The sequence below is a fragment of the Ceratotherium simum genome, chromosome 3 (assembly GCF_057802395.1).
Source record: "Ceratotherium simum simum isolate JZ-2026a chromosome 3, ASM5780239v1, whole genome shotgun sequence".
Taxonomy (NCBI): domain Eukaryota; kingdom Metazoa; phylum Chordata; class Mammalia; order Perissodactyla; family Rhinocerotidae; genus Ceratotherium; species Ceratotherium simum.
Window position 1 is genome coordinate 93,074,676 of NC_141902.1, and position 21,207 is coordinate 93,095,882.

At 49.1% G+C, this 21,207-nt stretch overlaps 1 protein-coding gene and 1 long non-coding RNA gene across 3 annotated transcripts; one reads left to right on the forward strand and one right to left on the reverse strand.

Moving 5' to 3' along the window:
• Positions 1-4,448: 4,448 nt before the first annotated feature.
• On the reverse strand, positions 4,449-13,517 carry ARPIN (actin related protein 2/3 complex inhibitor). 2 transcript variants are annotated; one of them, XM_004431949.3, is made up of 6 exons: positions 13,343-13,517; positions 11,766-11,841; positions 9,038-9,170; positions 6,671-6,877; positions 6,094-6,257; positions 4,449-5,205 (listed from the first exon to the last, which is right to left on the reverse strand). In XM_004431949.3, the coding sequence occupies exons 1-6, from the start codon at positions 13,432-13,434 to the stop codon at positions 5,197-5,199; spliced, it is 681 nt and encodes a 226-aa protein (XP_004432006.1). In that variant the 5' UTR covers positions 13,435-13,517; the 3' UTR covers positions 4,449-5,196. The 2 variants fall into 2 exon arrangements, with proteins under 2 accessions (XP_004432006.1, XP_087285069.1); XM_087428943.1 differs by lacking the exon at positions 6,094-6,257.
• On the forward strand, positions 13,157-17,106 carry LOC147917686 (uncharacterized). The gene is made up of 2 exons (XR_015551632.1): positions 13,157-13,284; positions 14,807-17,106. It is a non-coding gene; the product is annotated as an uncharacterized LOC147917686 (long non-coding RNA).
• The last annotated feature ends 4,101 nt before the right edge of the window (positions 17,107-21,207 follow it).

Sequence of the window (21,207 nt, forward strand, 5' to 3'; positions counted from 1 at the left end):
ACTCAACCGCTGAGCCACGGGGCCGGCCCCACAACTTCTTTATCCACTCATCCATTGATGAACATTTAGCTTAGTTCCATATCTTGGCTATTATCGATAATGCTGCAATGAACATGAGGGTGCATATATCTTTTCCAGTTAGTGTTTTCATTTTCTTTGGATAAATACCCAAAAGTGGAATTACTGGATCATATGGTAGTTCTATTTTTAATTTTTTGAGGAACCTCCATACTGTTTTCCATAGTGGCTGCACCAATTTACATTCCAATCAACAGTGCATAAGGATTCCCTTTTCTCCACATCCTTGCCAACACCTGTTATTTCTTGTCTTTTTGGTAACAGCCATTCTAACAGGTGTGAAGTGGTATCTCATTGTGGTTTTGATTTGCATTTCCCTGATGATTAATGATGTTGTGCATCTTTTCATGTACCTGTTGGCCATCTGTATGCCTTCTTTGGAAAAATGTTTATTCAGGTCCTCTGCCTATTTTTTAATCGGATTGTTTGTTTTTTGTTGTTGAGTTGTATGATTTTTTTATATATTTTGGATATTAGTCCCTTATCAGATATATGATTTGCAAATATTTTCTCCCATTCAGTAGGCTGCCTTTTCATTTTGTTGATGGTTTCCTTTACTGTGCAGAAGCTTTTTAATATGTAGTCCCACTTATTTATTTTTGCTTTTGTTGCTTTTGCTTTTGGCGTCAGATTCAAAAAATCATCACCAAGACCAACGTCAAGGAGCTTACTGCCTATGTTTTCTTCTAGTTTTGTGGTTTCACGTCTTATATTCGAGTATTTAATCCATTTTTTAGTTAATCTATTGAGTTAATTTTTGTGTATGGTATAAGATATTGGTCAAGTTTCATTCTTTTGCATGTGGCTGTCCAGTTTTCCTGACACCATTTATTGAGAAGACAGACCTTTCCCCATTGCATATTCTTGGCTCCTTTGTCGTAAATTGACCATACATGAGTGGATTTATTTTGGGGCTGTCTATTCTGTTCCATTGATTCATATGTCTGTTTTTATGCCAATACCATAGCTTTAATTACTACAGCTTTGTAATATAGTTTTAAATCCAGGAGTGTGATGCTTCCAGCTTTGTTCTTCTTTCTCCAGATGGCTCTGGCTATTTGGGTTTTTTTTTGTGGTTCCATACAAATTTTAGGATTATTTGTTCTATTTCTTTGAAAAATGACATTGGAATTTTGAGACTGCATTGAATCTGTAGATTGCTTTGGGTAGTATGGATGTTTTAACAATATTGATTCTTCCAGTCCATAAGCACAGAATATCTTTCCACTTATTTGTGTCTTCTTCAATTTCTTTCATTAATGTCATATATTGTTCAATATACAGGTCTTTCACCTCCTTGGTTAAATTTATTCCTAGGTATTTTAATCTTTAATGCAATTGTAAATGAGACTGTTTTCTTTACTTCTCTTTATGATAGTTTGTTATTAGTGTACAGAAATGCAACAGATTTTTGTGTAATTGATTTTGTATCCTGCAACTTTACTGAATTCACTTATTACTTCTAACAGTTTTTTGATGGATTCTTTAGAGTTTTCTATATAAATATCATGTCATCTGCAAATACTGACAGTTTTACTTCTTCCTTTCTAATTTGGATGACTTTTATTTTTTTCTTGCTAATTGCTCTGACTAGGACTTCCAATACTACATTGAATAGAAGTGACGAGAGTGGGCATCCTTGTCTCGTTCCTGATCTTAGAGGAAAGGCTTTCAGCTTTTCACCGATGAGTAGGATGTTTGCTGTGGGCTTGTCATATATGGCCTTTATTATGTTGAGATATGTTCCCTCTATACCCACTTCTGTTGAGGGGTTTTATCATAAAAGTTAGGTTGTTTATTTGAGACTTTAATTGTTTCTCGAGGTAGGCATTTATTGCTTTGAATGTCTCTCTTACAGCTGCTTTTGCTGCATCCCACAGATTTTGGTATATTTCCATTTTCATTTGTCTCAGAGTATTTTTTGATTTCTCTTTTGATTTCTTCTTTGACCCATTGGTTGTTCATTTAATCTCCAAATATTTGTGAATTTTCCAGTTTTTCCCCACTATTAATGGGGAAAAAGCTTAATTAAATTTAAAGTATTAAAATTAAAATATTATTTTCACCTTATCAAGTATCACTTTAAAAGTGTTATCATACCCAATTTTGGCAAGAGTAGCATGAAAATGGTCCTCTCTTACATTGCTGGTGAAATTATAATTTAGAACAACACTTTTAGAAAGCAATTTTGCAATATAACAAGACTTTACAAAATTCCTAGATTCCCAGTAATCTGACTCCTGGGAATCTCTCCCTAAAGAAATAACCCAGAAATATAATGTGTTTGTGTGTGTGTGTGTGTGTGTGCGCGTGTGTGTGGTGGGGGGAGGTAGGTGACTGGGCTGAGCAAACTATATAATTTACAACAGTTTTTGACACATTAATTATATTAGCTCCAAATAGGGAATCAATGAATTATCTAAAAATTGTTTAAATAGAGCTATTAAATCTTAATAGCTTAAAACAGTGGTCAATCTTAAAAACAGTGGTTATGAAGACTATGTAGCAATATGGAAAGTGATTATATAACACTAATTGAAAAAGCATTATCAGATTTTATGTGTAGGCACAGGGTCACAACCAGCAGGTAGAGAAATTGCATATTCCAGAGCAGGCCCCTCCCCCCACTCCATGGCTTTGCCAAGCTCTTCTCTTGCTGGAAGGTCCCTTTCCTTCTCTGTATACCTGAATTTCCTCCATCTCCACTGCCACCGCTCTACAGCAAACCACCCAGCTCTCACCCCAACAACTGCCGCAGCCCCCTAGCTGGGCTCATTGCCTTCAGCTTCTCTGTGGTCAAGCCTTTGACTGTAGCAAGACCTGACTTTGAAAATATCTTTGAATTTTACAAAGATCTTGAAAAGATCATTGAAATACACAAATCAGATCTTATCACCCTCCCTGGGATCACCAGCTTCATAAAGTCCCAAAATACTTAACATATAGAAGATGCCAGGCCCAATCTCCAGCTTCATCTCAAACACACTTCCACCCCTCCCATTCTCTGAGCTCCAGCCTCAAAGGCCTTTTCCTTCCAGGAGCGTCTCCAAGATACCAAGCCCACTTGTTGCCCAGGGCTTCCCCCATTGACACACTGGGCCTCCTTGTTTGGAATGGTGGCCTGCCCATATGAGCTTGCCATACCCTTTGGGCACAGTGCTTTGGGCAGGGAGATGCCCTCAGGAGGTGCCTCTACCCCTAGTCAGCGTCCCCAGTCCTCCTCCTGCTTAACCACCTCCCTGGCCACCCCCATGGTTGAGGTCCCAGCAAGCTCAACAGTGAAACAGCCCCATTCAGACACAGGACACCCGGGAGGCAGCTTCCACAATAGTCAAAGTGAGAGATCACAAGGATCTGAACTAAGAAAAAGACAAGAACAGAAGATGCATGCGAGCAGTCCAGGGACTCATGACTTCTGGTGGCCTAAGTGAAATGTGAATCCCAAGCTCACAGCCATATTGTTGAACCCAGGCTCAAATACGCAGGAAGGCAAAGGAAAGTTGGAACCATGAATAATAAATGCTAGAAGCACAGTATCACCTGCTCAACTGCTGATACCTGTAGGGCTGGTTTCAGCCTCAGCAGATCAGCAGTCAAGGGCTTATGCAATTTCCCTAAAGTCTGGGAATATAACCCTGCTCCATAGGGCCAGGCCCTCCTCTGGTCCCTGGGTCCAAGGCCCTTCTGTAGGCCAAGGAAGCAGGGGACAGGGGAAGGAGAATAAGCTTTGCTTTTGACAGCTCTGGATTTGAATCCTTGCTCTGCCACTTATTAGCTGTGTGACTCCGGGCAAGTTGCTCACCTCTCTGAGGCCCCCCTTTCCCCTGTAGTATACGTGTGGAAGCAGAATAATCCAGCAGTTAACACTATGGACTTTGAAATCTGACTGCCCGCGCTTAAATTACTCTCTCCTCTATATGCTATCCACGGAGCCTCTGAGCTTCAGTCTCATATGAAAAAAATGGGGAGAATAATCACATGTACCTCATGGGATTGTTGTGATGATTAGGTAAGATATTGCAAGTGCTTAGCACAAGTTCTAGCACCAGGAAGCACTCAAGAGTCAGTGGCTGTAATTACTATTATGGAAAGCATCTAGTGCTGTGTTAAATACGAGGGGACTCAATAATTGTTAGTTCACCACCACCCCCTCTTTTCCCTGGGGCAAGCAGGATCCACATGCCACCAAGTCTCCACCATTCTTAGCATAGGCAGATTTCAACTCCAGATCTCTTCACAGATCTTAGCATGGGCACACTCCCCAGCAAGGCAATGTTCATGACCAAAAAGAAATGGCCTTCCTCCTATAGGGACATGGCTCAGCTGGAAGACTGTTTACACCTGACAATAACCCAGTCATTGTAGAGGAATCCTTTTCTGAAGATTTACTCATTCATAGAAAGTTCTCAAGGTACAAAACAACAAAAAAGGTGTTATCAAAAATGTGGCCCAGCAGAGTGAGTGTGAGAGGTGGGGACCAGCCAGCCACATCTGTGAATGCTCTAGGCCTCCCTGAGAACAGCATCCCCAGGAAAGCAGCCAAGGAGGTCAGGAGACAGGAACCCTAAGGTGGCAGAGAACCAGAGGAGGACTAAAGAATTAGCGGCATCGGGGAAAGGAGGCTGGAGCAGGAGAGCAGAGGCTACAACACAGAGTGTCGGGGAGGAGGGTGGGTGTGGAAGGAAAGCAGGAAATACAAGGGCAGAGAAAGGAGCCCCGCTGACTTCTCCTCTGAGCCACTCTGAATGCAGATGAGGGATATTCCCCGATTCTGCACCAAGAGCAAGTCCAGTTCCTCTGACTACCCTGGGGACTCACCCACTGCCTGCGTCCAGAAACAAGGCTGCCACTCAGGGCAAGAGCCATCATGAAAGTGTCTAGGAAGGCTAGACTCACGTCCAGGGAGGGACTCGCATGAGCCACAGCATGGGCCACACTGCTAACATCGTGGGCTTGGATTTGATTTTAGCAGAGCTTGTTCAAAGGGTATTCCATGGCGGCTGTAGAGAAGAACCAGGTGAGCTTGGTGGACTGCCCCCTTGAGCTCCAGAGTGGAAGTCAATGGAAGAAATTCTCAAGTGCTGGTGGGCCCCGGAGGCACTCCATCTCCCACTAACCTCAGTCATCCTAGGGGAGAAAGTAAAGAGACGTGAGCAGAGCACTTCCATGCAAGTCTTCTACAAGTCATCGGACAAACAAGGGTGTGATCAAGAGGTACCAGTGGGGCCCTTGGCCGCCTGCCTTGGCCTCACCTCATCAGAGCTGGCCCAGGGAGGTGGCCTGGCAGCTTCAATGGTTTTTCCATCCAAGACTCACTTTATTAAGACAAAAGGGAATCCAGACCTTCTACCCTACCTGCCCCTGCTGTCTCTGACAAATGTCATCATCTTCATCACCTAGATAAATAGGCCATTTTCTGTGACTTTGTTTTAAATGTTTAATTTGGGGCCTTTTGACATCAATTTAAATCTTCAGGTGAAATATACTTCAGAAAAACAAAATCAACTGTGAATAGGCTGAGGATCAACCAACGGGCTGACCCTTGGCAAAAAAAAAAAACTATTAAGGACCAAGTCAGCCATTTTCCAGCCACTTTGGGCAGGGAGCCCAGAACAAAGGAGAAAAAAATGCCCATTCAGCTGCTCTACCGCCTTGACATGGCTGATGTAGTCACCTGAAGAGGAAATGTGTGGAGACTTGATGACATCAAGTCTGTGTTCCCCTCTGCACTCCACTCCTTCCATCCCTCACTTTTATAAATCTTTGGGGGTTTCTTGTAATGAGCACAGTTCAGACCCACCAAGAAGAAAGGCCCCAGGTTGTCACTCTTCGTACCTTTAAGGACGTTTCCTGATGGTAACATACTCTCAGGCCTTCCATGGAATTCCACCAAGGCTGGGGGTAAAATTTATGCTGCTGTCTCCTTGTCCTACACCCAACCACAACCAGTACAAAACTCCTGCCCGGAGATAAACCATGCCCACGCCAGGTCCACAGTTGTCTCCCTTGACCTACCCACTCCTCGTCCTCTGCCCCAGCCCCCTGCTCTCGGGTCTCCACTGCAGCCCCCTCTGAAGACTTTCGGGCCATGATGTTGTCTGTCCAGGACACCCCTGTCTTTCCATCACCAGCGAAATTACACTTGGTCACTGTTCCAGCCTCAAGTTTGGCTAATGAATCTGAAAGAAAGGAAGAAGTTGAATGGCCTCCCTCCCTGTGGCAGAAACACAGCGGGGGCTGGCCCATTCTGCTGGCATCCTCTACGTCTGGGTAAAGCCATTGTGCTCTTCAGGTCTAGGTGTGTGCAAGGTGGCCCTAGGGGGGCACCCCCAAAACACTAGATAGGACAGGATCCCACTGGAACCATGGCATTGAGCGGCACCCCAGCATCCAGAGTGTCTAGGCTATTGGCCCCAGGGCACTTGTCCAGGGACTTAGGAATAAATCTCAAGGGGTCATGTCCTCATAGAAGCCAGACCTGGCCTCCTCCCATGAGCTCTAAGCAGGAGGGCTGGGGGAGCCTTAACAGGAGGCCAGGACCCCCACAGGCCAAATGGGAACATCAGGCCACAGTGGCGGCTGCACCACTCACCCAGGAAGGGGCCATCGCCTCGGGTTTTCAGCCGTACACTGGCCCCCAGCTCGAGCTCCATCGCCTCCATCTCTGACTCAGGCATCCAGAACGCCACCGTCTGGTCGGGCGTGAGGCTCTCTGTCAGCGCCACCAGCTCTGGCTTATTCACCAGCTCCTTCAGCGCCTCGGGCGTGAGTCTGTCGCTGTCCCCCTGGGCTTCCACCTCTGCAGACACACAGCACAAGAGGGCTGTTACCACCATAATAAGCACTTAGGGAGGGCCTTCTAGGAACCAGGCGAGGGCTGAGGGTTTCACATGCTCACAAGCACCTCGGGGTGGGACTCTGAGGGCTCGTCCTGCCAGTGCTCTTCAAGGAGCTCACAGCAGAGGACTTATGGGCATGGGCTCTGGAGCCAGGCCGCCTGGCGCAAACCTGCTTAGAAGCAATGTGACCTCAGGCAGGTTACTTAACCTCTCTGTGTCTGACAAATAAGGATAAAATGGTACCCACCTGACGGGACTGACATGAGGCGTCAATGAAATAATGCACGTAAAGCACTCAGCACAGCACTGGCAAATGGTCGACCCTCAGTGAGTGTTAATGTTTTTATTTCTGTTTTACAGATAAGAAAATCAAGGCTTAGAGAGGTTAAGTAACTTGCCCAAGGTCACACAGCTAGTTAGTGGAGGAGGCAGGATTCGAACCCTCCACACAATTCTGCGTTCCCACTGAGACGCCAGTGACCAGGCAGGGTTCTCTCCAGGCTCTCAGGGTCTTCCTGGCTGGGGCGGGGTCTGCTGGACCCAGCAGCAAACTTTGGTCCTCATCTTCTCTCTGTCCTGCTCATCCTGGCCCTGACAGAGCCCTGAGGCTCAGGGAGGGTTCCAATAGCCTCTCCTTCCTACCCTGAAAGTCCCCTATCTGCATATCCAGGTGGGGGCGGGGCGGTCCCAGACTAGAAGCGAGGCCACGCAGGGCTGGGAGTGCTCACAAGGCCCTAGACCTCACGAAGACGTGCACAGGCGCCCAGCACAGCAACCCTGGGGCCGTGTGACAGGCTGCCTTCTCCATGCCAACACCCAGGTGGCCACACTCCGGGGAAGAACTTCCAGCCAGCCCACAAAGACCTGAGCACGGTCCACTCACAGTGTAAAACCTCTGCCGAGCCTCGTCAGGGATGCCTGCGGCGACTCCCCAGACACCTTGCTCACACGGAGGACTTGCAGTCTGCTCCATCCTCCTCAACCCTTCCCTGCCCAACGTCCCCCAGATAAACCGCCTCACCTCCTAGAACCACTGTCCCTCTCTATCTTGGGTCTGTCCAGTCTCTCCATTCTCACTGACAGGTCCTTAGTCCCGGCCCTCTTACCTCCCTCCTAGGTTGCATCGCAGCCTCCTAACAGGCCTCTAGGTCTCCAGTCTATTCACCTCCCCGGAGATTTTTAAGAATAAATCCAATCTCATCACTCACCCACTGAAAACCACTCAGGGCTCCCCTGCACCCTGAACTGAGTGCCCCTTCTGGTCCTTCTCCACCTGGCCCCTGCCTCTCAGGCTGCCCTCCCTGCCTGGCTTCTCTTCACCTGCAGCAGGAGCCCTCAGTTCCCAGGGGGTCTTTGGCACGCTGCCCCTCTCTGAAACAGCCTTCCAAGCCCTGGCACCCCGGCTGATTCCTGCTTATCTTTCAGGATTCTGTACTGGTGTTGCCTCCTCCAGAGCACCCCCTGACCAAGCCTCCTCGGGCTCCAGGCACGGGCCTGTCCATCTCCTCCACCAGACTGAGAATGTCTTGAGTGCCAGTCTGAGTCTTGTTCGTCCCCAGACCCTCAGCATGCGGCTCAGTGCCTGGCACAAGGCAGATGCTCACTAGATGTTCAGAGAATTAATGAGCGGCTGAAAGCACAAATGAATAAAATGACAGAGGGGTGAATGGATTCTCACTCAACCTCAAAACCTTCTCACACAGGGGCAGACAGCAAAGAGGTCCTTCCACAGCCAAACACTGGGAGGAGGAATGGGATCACCGAGGACCCAAGAACAAAATGAGAATTTTGGCAGAAAAAAGGAGGCCATGGGGGCCTGGCCGAGGCTCTGCACAAAGGCAGGTAGAGCCCAGAACCAGGTTCATGGACAATTCTCCAGACTGCAGGAGGTGGCAGGCGTTGGGAAGGCCAGCTAGGTCCCTGGGACTGAGGTGGGGATCCCCTGAGTGAATGGGAGGCAGGAAGGAGTCCAGCCCAGGGGCCCTCAGGCCAGACACGGGCTTCAAGGCCAACTACACTGAGAAGACACTTTCTAGGGGCCAAGAGACTCTCAGAGACAAAGGAAGGCCACAGTGGGAGGCAAAGGAGGGCCTAAGGGAGGAGAGGCGCAGGATACCTACTGTAGGATGACATGAGGAAGCCCGTGTTCACCTTCCTGGTGGCGCTGAAATTGGGCTCAATTTCATTTCCCTTGGGGTCAAACTTACGGCGATGGATGCGACTAGGCAGGATATACAGCACATAGTAGCGCTCCTGGGGCAAGGCAGAAAGAGAGTGAGGGGGCTGCTGCACCCCCCACCCTCCAACACACACACTCTCCACAGGGCTCCAACCGCAGCTCTCCCCAACCTCACTTTCTACCCCAAAAGATATTCAAGCTGGGCAGATGCCCCCACTCCAACAGCCATTCATTCATTCTTCACTCATATGTCTAGTAGTGCACCTGCCACACATAATGAACCATGCTAGATGTCCATGAGAGGGTGGGCCCAGGGCCTGACCCCAAGAGCTCCACACAGCCAGAGACAGAAAGTATATCCAGAAAACCATAACCCAAGTACCAATGACCCCAAATACTGTGGAGCAGGAGTGGAAGCAGCCAAGGTGCATGGAAGGGGCACCGAAAGGGAGTTGTGAGTGAGGGCAGCCACTGTGCCTCTTCGAGCAGATGTGGGACCTGGGCAAGTCACTCCTACCCTCGGTTTCCTCTGTCGCTGAGGGACAACGTGACGTCTACTTTCAGGACTATTGTAAGGGTTCAAGGAGATAAGGAAGAAGCAAACACAGCATAAAGCATGAAGTGTGCCGTAAATGCTGTTTGCCAGCTACTTTAATCAAAGCAGGCGGATGAAATGCTCCTAGAGACTGAAGAAGAGGAAACCACCTCCTGGGAGAAACAGAAGGCAAAGTCTAGAAAGGTGGAGAGAGCTGCAACTGCGGGATAAGCGTAGGAAGAATACTGAAAGCCGGGGACAGGCACGTAAAATGAGAGTCAAGGTCCCGTGTGCATGTCTGAGCGACGCAGGGCCCTTGGAGGCCTCGGGGGAGCCCAGGCTGGGAATGCAAGTGGGATCAGTTTGAGACGGTCCTTGAGTTGGCATTTGGAGGTAGATTTTATTTGGTTACACAAGAAGGAATCCTGAAAGGTTTTTCAGCAGCAGCAAGACGCTCAGAGATGTCTTTCAGGAATCAAGTTGGCAGCAGGGCAGGAATGAGCATTGGGGGCAGCCAGAAGGCAGGAGGGGCAGAGGCCAGGTTTAATGAGGACAGGCTGAGTCCCTGAGGGCCCATGTGAGGTGAGTGGATGTGGAAAGAGGAAGGGAAGGGAGCGGGGGGAGGGACAGCCAAAGTGGGAGGCCAATAGGCCCAGACTGCTTGCCTGGGGGAGGGGCAGGAAGAGAGAGTGGGGTTTGCAGGCCGGGGCGGGACGGCTACTGCATGACCAGTGGGAAGGGGGAACTCAGGAGGCAGGCTTGGACAGGGGCTGGGAGAATGCCCTGCTGTCAAGGGCAGCCGGGCAGCTGAGGCAGGTCAGCCTCAGGTCAGCGTGGAGCTACTGCTGGGCTCTCCTGGGCAGGCTGGCTGGGGGCTCCAGATTGGTGTGCCCACCCTGCTGACTTGTGAGCTAAGGAGGAGAGGATGCAGCAAAGCATCTCTTGGCATGAAATTAGTGCTGTGCAGGGAGCGGAGGCTGTTCTCTCGAGGTGTGAGAGAAACAGGCTCTGTGCAGCCTCTGGCCTGCCTCGAGAGGGCATTTCGATGAGCTCAGTTGTAGAGACCGAGGAGATAAAGGGGTCACTACACGAGGCGGGGGCTATTTGCAAGGGGGGTGGAAATTCAGAACTAGTGCTCAAGAAAGAGACACCGGCTAGTACAGGATGGTGAACACCAGGTGTGTCTGCGGACACCTAAAATGGGGTGGTGATAAAGGGCACGACCCCAGGAGGCTGAGGGGACAAGTGCACAAGAGCAGGGACGTGGGAACTGAAGCCCCAGGCAGTGTCAGCAATGCAGACTCACATTCAGGCTGGAAACAGGCCCCCAGTGCAGCAACCCTCCTCCACCTCAATGCGCTCCCACTTGTACACATGTGGAGGCCCAGGTCCACACCAGTGACCTGCTTTATAAAAACCGAACATTCCAAAAGGCCCAGCCACAACACAGTGATGTTAAAAGATGAGCAAGCCCATGCCAAGAGATTCACCACTTTGCAAATTCGTGCACATGAATTCCCAGGAACAGGGCTGGTATTCAGAAAGGGAAGGTGGCTGCTGCCCCTGCACCCACACAGGCCGATAACCTGCTCTGACCCTGTCCACCAGGCCTTGGGGAGAAGGAACACCAGACCAGAGGACAGGAGTCTGGGCCCTCAGCCCTCCCAGGATAAAGAGCCACTCATGCTGCCCACCCCAGCAAGGCTCCCAGTACTCTAAATCTGTTCCATCAGAAGGCAACAGGACCTCTCCAGAGGGCCTTGCAGCCCTCTTAGCACCCACAGCCTTAGTCCTGAACCTCTCACCTCATCCATTCACCCTTCCTGCTCTCAACCCTCCCAATCCCAGACCCAAACACACCACCTGAGTTTAAGAACTGGTCTGTCTTCCCAGGAAGAACACAGGCCCTTCCATCTGTCCACTGCCCAGCACAGCCCTAACCGATCCCCTTCCACTCGGTGGCCCGTTTTGACTGCTAATCTCCCGACCCACCTCCCACCTGCCCTGTGAGCCCTTCAAGGAAAGAACTGGACCCCATGTCTTGGTACCGGCCGGGCCAAGCACAGGGAAATGCCTTGGTGGGTGAGGACTGTGAAGCCAGGGGCCTGCAGGTGCCCCAAGGAAACATCCTCACCTTCCTGCCATGGGCGTCCAAGATGCTGTGCCGAGAGACATCGACCAGTTCTCCCTCCAGCAGGAGGCCATTTCCCCTGGGAACGAGAGGGAAAGAAGGGACCAGCTAGTTCTGTCAGTCCTCAGGGAAGAAACACAGTTCGATGGCCCAGGTCTGAGTCTGTACTGAGAAAGAAGCAAGTCCCACGCGTATCTCCTACTCACCGGCCCCTGAGCAGGCCAAGCACTGAGCGGCCCTTTTCTCTGTGCTTCCCACAGGGGGCCTGCATTCTCCTGAGGGTCCCAAAGGCTGGGGCGCTGCCCAGAGCGAAGAACCCGGTCAGGCTGCAAGACCAAGCTGGGGCCCCTCCTGCAGGGGTTACTATAACCAGAGCCTCATTTTTCTTATCTGCAAAATGGGACAGTAACAGCTGCCTCTCTCTGCTTCTATGATGACGACATAAGGTCATGTCTATGAAGGTGTTTTGTAAACTATTAAGTGCTTACTAAATATAAAGGATTTTACATTTTTATTTCACCAAATTTGGGGGGGGTCTAAGCTGCTATAAAGTATTTTCCCTTTACACCTGTTTTAAAGCACTTTCATATTCCTGTTCATCTATATCCACTTTAGAGGTGGAGAAACCGAGACTCAGAAGTTTTGTGACTAGCCCAAGATCGCAGGGTCCCTGAGAGGAGCTGGACCCTGCTTCCCTATACCAATTTTCATAAAAGCAGAACCTGTGGGCTTCCATTTTCAGAACCACAGAAACGGGAAAGAGGGCCGCCCCGTGGCTTAGTGGTTAAGTGCGCGCGCTCCGCTGCTGGCGACCTGGGGTTTGGATCTCCGGCGCGCACTGACACACCGCTTCTCTGGCCATGCTGAGGCCGTGTCCCACATACAGCAACTAGAAAGATGTGCAGCTATGACATACAACTATCTATTGGGGCTTTGGGGGAAAAAATAAATAAATAAAATTATAAAAAAAAAAAAAGAAACGGGAGAGAGGTAGGGACAGCGGAAGGGATGGAGATGAAAAGCGAAAACTCGCTGTACCTTGCTTGCCCCTACCCACCCTCATCCCCTACATTTAGTGTCTAGAATTGCAAACGGAATGGTCCCTTCGTGTCCCCGTGATGGCAAGGCCCGGCCCTCCCCCTCCAACACACGCCTCCTTGCAGGCCATGCCTCCCCCAGCGCAGCCAGGCACACTCTCCCCGCTGTTCTGGTCACAGGCCCACACCGTCCCGTCCGGCGCCAGCGCAGGCTGGGCAAGGCGGGGCAGGGTGCGGTTCACAGTCACGCGGATCCGGCAGACAGAGGTCGGCATCAAGGAAGCCCCGCCTCTTGAGCCCCGGACTCCAGCGAGGGTATGGGGACACGAGGGGGGATGTAAGCCATCCGTGTCTTAGGGCTGCGCTCCGGGGGCGGGGGGCCGGGAGGAGCGGCCTGGGGGCCCGAGAGGCGGCTGTGGCGAGCCCCGCCTGTCCTCCCACCCGCACCCTGGCCCGGGCGCGCCGTCCGCCATCAGGAAGCCCAGGTTGGAAGCCGAGCTGGGGCCGAGGGAGGCCGTCCGAGCGGCGGTGCGGGCGGCCTACCCCTGGTGGGCGGCGGGGTTCCAGGCGCCGGGCAGCTGCGCGCTGCGCACGGCCTTGTTCCCGAGGGCGCCGTCGTGGTAGATGCGGCTCATCCTCCCCCGACCGAGGCCCGGGGCGTGGGGCACGGCGAGGGCAAGCGCGGGGGCACGCGCCGAGACCGGCAGCCCCAGCTGCGGATCCGGGAATGGCGCGGCTCGGCCCCGGGCGTTCCCGGGCGGCACTTAAAGGGGCCGAGCCCCGTTCCTGCCCGCGGACGCTGCGCGGTGGGAGGTGGGCTTCAGGGAAGAGACGGGGCCAGGGCCTTAGCATGGTGAGAGGGAAAAGGCCACGTCCTTCCCTTTCCCTCCCTCTTCCTTGCTACTGGAGGGAGACCCCTACCACAACACACGCACAAAGGGGAAATTGAGGCCCAGAGATCCTATAAGATCAGCTCTGGAAGGATGGGTTTCCAGGGAGCAGGAATGAAGAAAAGGGAACAGCCCTCAGGGAGAGCGGGGTGATCAGCACAGAAGCTGCTCTTTATGCCCCTCCCGAGGTCCCACAGTGGCCGAGAGAGGGGTTCCAGGGATCTGTGACAAAGGGGCCTGAGCTTGGGTGTCAGGCCAACGACATACCAAGGTTTTGAATCCCAGCTGTGTGAGCTTGGGCAAGTTAGTCAACCTCTCTGAGCCCGTGCTTCCTCCACTGTAAAATGGGGTCAGTATCAGAGGGGTTATAAAGATTAATGAACTCACTCTAGAACGTAGCGTTGCCCTTCTCCATCTTCCTGCACAGTTCTTGGACCCCTCCCCAGCTCCCTACTGTCCCTACTGTCTAGGGGTGAATTTTCCAAGCCTGGGTGCAGGGATCTGTTCTGACGCAGGGATGGTCGAAGATCCTTGGTTCTCTTGTTTGACTCCTTTGTGCCAAGACCCGGGAGAAGTGGGCCCATTCATGGAGTCCAGGTGTGGCCTCCCAGGGGAGCATTTAAAGGGGAGGTGGCAGGGCCGGCTCCGTGGCTTAGCGGTTAAGTGCACGCGCTCCGCTGCTGGCAGCCCGGGTTCGGATCCCGGGTGCGCACCGACGCACCGGTTCTCCGGCCATGCTGAGGCCGCGTCCCACATACAGCAACTAGAAGGATCTGCAACTATGACATACAACTATCTACTGGGGCTTTGGGGGAACCAAAAAAAAAAAAAAAAATTATTAAAGGGGAAAAAAAATTATTAAAGGGGAGGTGGCAGGTAGATACCTGGGAGTGAAAGATGAGCTGTCTGGGGTAGAAGAAGCACCCTCTCCCCCACACACATTATGACTTTCATGGGTCCTAGGCACTTCTGTTTTCACGGGCTCCTTCCTCAATTAAAACGATTCTTTTTCAATTATATTTTATGACTGGGTTGACATAAAGATTAATATATTAATATTATATATTCAAACATTTTCTTTGGCCTAAAAATTCATTTTTTTCTTCTGATTTTAAAGGAAATTAAAACGTTTTCGTGGACCCTGGGCATTGTACCTAATGGATTAGTTGGCCCTACCCGCTGTCTGGCCTACCTGGCTGCTCCATAAATGTCCGAGAAGGAAGGACATACAAGAGCCCTGGTGGGAAGGCCCTCTGGGCAGGACTGTCCTCTGGCTCTCTCTTCAAAACTCCCCGGGCTGATATAAGGAACTCATACAACTCATAACAAAAAACCAAATAACCCAGCTGAAAAATGGGCAAAGAAACAGAATAGACATTTCTCCAAAGAAGACATACAAATGGCCAACAGATATTTGAAAAGCTGCTCAACATCACTTATCATCAGGGAAATGCAAATCTAAACCACAATAAGATGTCACCTCACAAATGTTAGAATGGTTATTATGAAAAGACAGAAGATAAGTGTTGGTGAGGATGTGGAGAAAAGGGAACCTTTGTGCACTGTTGGTGGGAATGTAAATTGATTCAGCCACTATGGAAAACAGTATGGAGGTTCCTCAAGAAATTAAAAACAGAACTACCATATGATCCAGCAATCCCATTTCTGTGTATCTATCTGAAGGAATTGAAATCAGGATCTCAAAGGGATATCTGCCGTCCCATGTTCAGTGCAGCACTATTCACAATGGCCAAGACATGAAAGCAACCTAAACGTCCATGAATGGATGAATGGAAAAAGAAAATGCGGTACGTATATACATACAATAGAATACTATTCAGCCTTAAAACAGAAGGAAACTGCCGTTTGCAACAACATGGATGAAGCTGGAAGTGAAAGAAGCCAGATACAGAAAGACGAATATGGCATGATCTCATTTACAGGAGGAATCAAACTCATAGAAACAGAGAGTAGAATGGTTTAAAAAACAAACTCCCAAGGCTGGTCACAGCCACATGGCTGGCATGCCCCTCTCCTCCTTCCCCTTTCTGTGTCATCTCCCCCTCAGTTGGCTCCAAATCTTCACTGCCTTATATGGCAGCCACTAGCCACATGTGGCTATTTAAATTTTAATTAAAATTAAATAAATTTTAAATAATATTTATAATTCAAATAAAATTTAAATTTCAATTCTTCAGTCTCACTAGCCACATTTCAAGTGCTCAGTAGCTAGCAACATATGGCTAGTGGCTACCCTTTTGGACAGCGCCGATACAGAGCATTTCCATCATCGCAGAAAGTTCTATCGGGCAGAGCTGCTGTACGTCCTTTCTTTTTTTTTTTTTTTTTTTTAAGATTTTATTTATTTATTTTTTCCCCCCAAAGCCCCAGTAGATAGTTGTGTGTCACAGCTGCACATCCTTCTAGTTGCTGTATGTGGGATGCGGCCTCAGCATGGCCGGAGAAGCAGCGCGTCGGTGCGAGCCCGGGATCCGAACTCGGGTCGCCAGCAGTGGAGCGCGCTCACTTAACCACCAAGCCACGGGGCCGGCCCTGTACATCCTTTCTTAGGAAGACTAATCTCCTGCTTATTGGTCTCTGTTTGCAGAGACCCCATTCAGCACAATCAGCTGACCAGGTGCCAACGAGACAGGGGAACCTAAAAGAACAAGAAAACATTTTTTTTGAAAGGTTTTGATATTTATTTCCTAAAAAGCATCAAACATCATGGGAAACTAGAACTTTCTTACACCTATTTGCAGTTTATTAATGTCTCTATTAAACCACAAGGTACAACATGGAGACAGCTTAAGCTTTGGGCCCCTCAGTTCCGTGGGCCCCTTTTAAGGACGAGGTTGGAAGGACCCAATGTGTTCACATAGGCATATGCTTTTGTAAAATTTTCATAGATTAGGTAGCTTTGGTGCAGTCAGTTAAGACCATTATCTCTTCTTGCCCAAATTCTCCTTTGCCTCATGTCAGATGAGGTTGGAGTAGATCTGAGTGAGGGAAACCTGACATGGGATACATTTAATTTGGGTTTTGTGGCATAGATTGATGTGGTCTGTCATTCAGTTTTTGCCAGCTGTCCTGGTGTAGGAGTGCCTTAAACCTTCTGTGCTGACTCATCTGGTGTAGGGTGCAAAGGGTGTGACACGAAGGAACAGGGCAATGGGTCATATCACAGCAGAAACGTGCCCTGAGAGCCTGGCGCTGAGACTGTGGGGAGTGGAGAAGGAACAAGGTGTGAAACCTAAGGAGCCAGAAGCTGGTGTGTAGAAAATTCTTCCAGGCATCGTACAGGTAAAATTGTAAGCAGAGGATTTGGTTCTCATTAATCCTATCAAAATGGAAGTTCTTTCAGGAACATTCTTGCTAAAACTGTGCATGTAATTATAAACACTAACTTTTTTTTTCTCTTGTGATGGGCATTGGGCAAAATAGAACTTATCAGGATTCCTGTAGGGCACACATATGTAACAGTAAGACAAATGAGGAGTGCATGTGTGTGTGGAGTCTTGGGTTTCATGCATCAGATCACATCTTAGCGTATCTGACACATCTTGTCTTGACAAAGTCTGGTGGTTCCAGAAGAAAAAGAGTGCCAAATTGCCACAATGCAGTGAAATAGCCTGCAGAAAACACACGTACACATCATAGAGGAAAGAATGCAAAACAAAGGAAGCACTCAAGAGAGAAAGCATAACATCAAATAAGATGCCAGAATGAGAACTAAACCTATCCATCACACAACATCAATAAATGCAAATGGGGTAAGCCTTGTTTGGAAAGGAAATCTATGACATGCCTTTCTATCAGACATCTCTTAATGCCACATCAGAGCCCTCGTCCTCACATGCCCAGTGCCTCTGACCTATCCTGTCCTAGCCTCTCCATAGTGACCAACTCTGCTTGGGCTCCAACTGACTTCACGCAGAAACAATCCCCCACACTTCACCTCATGGCCACACCACACTTGTCCCCTGAGACAATTGGTCCCAAGGGTGGTCTTTAAAAGAAGACTCTCAGGATAGGATTGTGAAATTGGATTACCGATTGTTCTGAAGGCAATAGGGACACTATTGCTAGTGGTAAGTGGGTGGTGATAACCCTTGGCATGAAGTGGCATCAGCATTACTAAGGTTTTCATCTGTGGTTAATTGGGGTGAGGTGCAGGTGGAAGGTGAAATTGAGCTGGGAAATGGAGTGCCTGTAGCATTTGATAGTACGGGGTGGGGCAATGATAATTATAAGAAATGTCGAGCAGGCCAGCTTTTATTAACAACATAAGAAACCTTGCAAAAAAGAAAATGCTAGGCTCAGGGTAGCTAACAGCCAACTTAAGGATATGTAAAAGCCATGGGGAGCTTTATGGCAGTTTTTTTTTTTAATAATTTTATTTATTTTTTTCCCCCAACTATCTTTTGCCCAGTAGATAGTTGTATGGTCATAGCTGCACATCCTTCTAGTTGCTGTATGTGGGATGCAGCCTCAGCGTGGCTGGAGAAGTGACGCGTTGGTGTGGTGTGCGTCCGGGATCCGAACCCGGGCCGCCAGCAGTGGAGTGCGAGCACTTAACCGCTAAGCTACGGGGCCAGCCCTATGGCAGTTTTTAAGGAGGCTCTCATCTCCTGCAGCTTCAGGGAAAACTGGTAAAAGTCAGGCTCAGCAGCTGATTGTAAAGGTGACAGAGCTGCCAAAGGAGGCTGAACGTGCAGCTTTGACAGATCGCCTGTCAAATTCAGGCCCAGCTAGGAAAAGAGTGGAACCCTAGGGTGGGAACATTGGGTGGATGAGCCAGAAAACCTTGAACCCTCAAATTCCCCTGAACTCTTCTGGCCAGCAGAAGTGGCCAGCCCCTCCCCTAATGTGGAGACAGTGCAAAGACCTCACTGGAAGCAGAGGCCTTGGAAGATGTCATTTGCTTTTCTTAAGAAAGATCCGCCTCCATCACCACTCATTGCCTCCAGGCCAATAATCAGAATCGGGTCTCACCACAACCTGAGCAGGAAGGTACAATCCCTACTCCCAGAGGATCATCTTACACACCAAGGAATCGCAGGTCCTGGCCAACTCGTGCCATGGGGAACTAAGGGAAGCCATGTGGCAGTGGATCTGAGATGAACGACCAAGGGGAGTGGAATATAAGGCTGGATTAGAGAGAATCTATTGACATGGGGCATTCACCTGCCATGTGGCATTCAATATTCTAGCAAGGATACATGGAGCTAGTCTTGATAGTATGTGGAGATGGCTAGAAAACTTGCACATAACAATGAGATGGAGGTGCCAGAACTTTCCTGACACAGTATTGAGGAAGTGGTTACAAGGCTCAGAAAGAGGGGAATTTTAGAAGGGATTTACTATGTAACACCTGAGAATGCCCCATCTGATTCAAGGCCCAGGAAGGCCCAGAGGCAATGAGGAAAGACAGAGCCACTGGTATCTTTGAGATGCCCCGTGTGGTTGATGGGAGTAGATACTTCCATAGAACTAGACTCATAAATAAAAGAGGATATACATACATATATCAAGAGTTGATTAATTAAAGGCTGCTATGGAAAATTGTGGTCCCTTGTCAATCCCCAGACCTGAGTCAGTTTTCAGACCCAGAGTCCATTGAAAGAGGGGCTGAGTCCCCTTGAGGAACACTGAGAGGTTTTTTCTCACACCAACCACTTCAATTCTCCGACACCAACCAGGTGTCCTACAATTCAATTCAATTAGGACACTACTTGGAATTGGTATCAGACTCCACAGGTTTAAGGGCTCCATCCCACAAGACTGCCCCCTACTTCAGACACCAGTCTCAAGTATCAGGTCCCCAGGTTATCCACACTTCTGTCTGACTTGGCTACAAACTCGAGGGTTCTGACAACTCCTCCCCTCGGGTTAGGTGATTTATTAGAACAACTGACAGAACTTAGGAAAATGCTGTATTTACTACTACATACAGTTATTAGAAAGGATGTGAATGAACAGCCAGAAGAGGACAGAGGGCGAGGTCTAGAATGGTCCCAAGTGCAGGAGCTTCTGTCCCCTTGGAGTTGGAGTGGGCCACTCTCCCAGCACATGGATGCGTTCACCAACCCAGAGGCTCTCCAAGGGGTTTTTCGAAGTTTCATTACATAGGCATGACTGATGAACTCACTGGCCAGTCATAATTAACTCAATCGCCAGTCCCTATCCCCTCCCTGCAGCTTGGGATGTGGGGCTGAAAGTTCCAAGCTTCTAATCAAGCCTTGGTCTTTCTGGCAACCAGCCCCTATCCTGAAGCCATCCAGGGGCCCACCAAGGCTCACCTCATTAGATAGGAGCAAATGATGCCCCTATCACCTTTATCATTCAGAAAGTTTCCAGGTTTTTAGGAGCTTTGTGCCATGAACCAGGACAAACACTAAATATTTTTTTATTAAACCACAAACAGCACCATAAGTATATATGTAAATAGTCCTCCAGTCCTTCTGCCAAAGGGATCTGTGGCCATTGACTGGATAACAGTGCAGTGGGGTAAGGGGCTATCCAGAATTTTAAAGAACTGTTAAATATGAGTGTTTGCTGATGCTGATACCAAAGGACCCAAAATGCCATTATGATACTCCTATTAGAGTGGGCTTATGGAAGTTAGGCAGTAAATGGAATTTTGACCCAACTCTATCTCTCAGTTGGTCCAGTGGGTCTGTGGAATGACCCTGTGGTAATTCCCCTAGTTCCCAAATTTATAATTTGTAACGATTTACTTGGAAGCTAGCAGGAAGCTCGCATTGGTTCCCTGACCTGGGGACCAGGGGCCATTGTGGTAGGAAGAGCCAGTAGAAGCCTCTGACACTGCCTCCTCATCCGCTAGACAATATAGTAAATCAGAAGTAGTATCACATCCTGGGAGGAATTGCAGAAAGTAGTGCCATTCTCAAAGACTTAAAGGACTTAAGGGTGCTGGGTTCCATGAAATTTTTGTTCAATTCAAACTTTTGTTCAAACTTGTAATGGTTGATTTTTGCTCTGAAGCTCCCACTGGGCTGGCCTAGACCTTACCAGATCTGTTTCACTCTCTGAGGCTCTCCCTGGCCCATTCTGCTTCCCCTCCACCTTTCCATTTATAGGTGTTAGATCTGCACTGTGGTCTGAAGACTTTGCTTGCCCAATCCTGCTTCTTTCTCTTTTTAGCTTTCACAGGTGTTACCTCACAACAAACCTCTTGCATTCCTAATCCCATCTCAGCATGAGCTCCTGGAGGACCACCTGGCAAGTTGCAATTTCAGTTGCCCAGCCTGGATCAGACCAACCCAGCCTCTGGCACTTTGTTGGCAGCTCTAGAGCTGATGAATGAATTCTTCTTGATCCTCATTCATTGAGAGGATAAAAATCTGCCTGCTTTTACGTGGGAAGGACAGCAGTACACAGTCACAATTTTTCTCTTGGGCTATGACATCTGTCTTGCTCTATGTCACAAATCAGATCAAAGGCGCATCAATCATCTTATCCTACAGAACACTAAGTTAGTCCATTATACTGATG

Bases quoted from the DNA above. Each gene is read 5' to 3' on its own strand.
- ARPIN (XM_004431949.3), bottom strand. From the start codon at position 13,434: ATGAGCCGCATCTACCACGACGGCGCCCTCGGGAACAAGGCCGTGCGC. The intron at 9,171-11,765 runs GTGAGGATGTTT...GCCTTGCCCCAG, and splicing joins TGGACGCCCATGGCAGGAAG to GAGCGCTACTATGTGCTGTA. The intron at 6,878-9,037 runs GTAGGTATCCTG...GTGTGTCTGCAG, and splicing joins CTTCCTCATGTCATCCTACA to AGGTGGAAGCCCAGGGGGAC.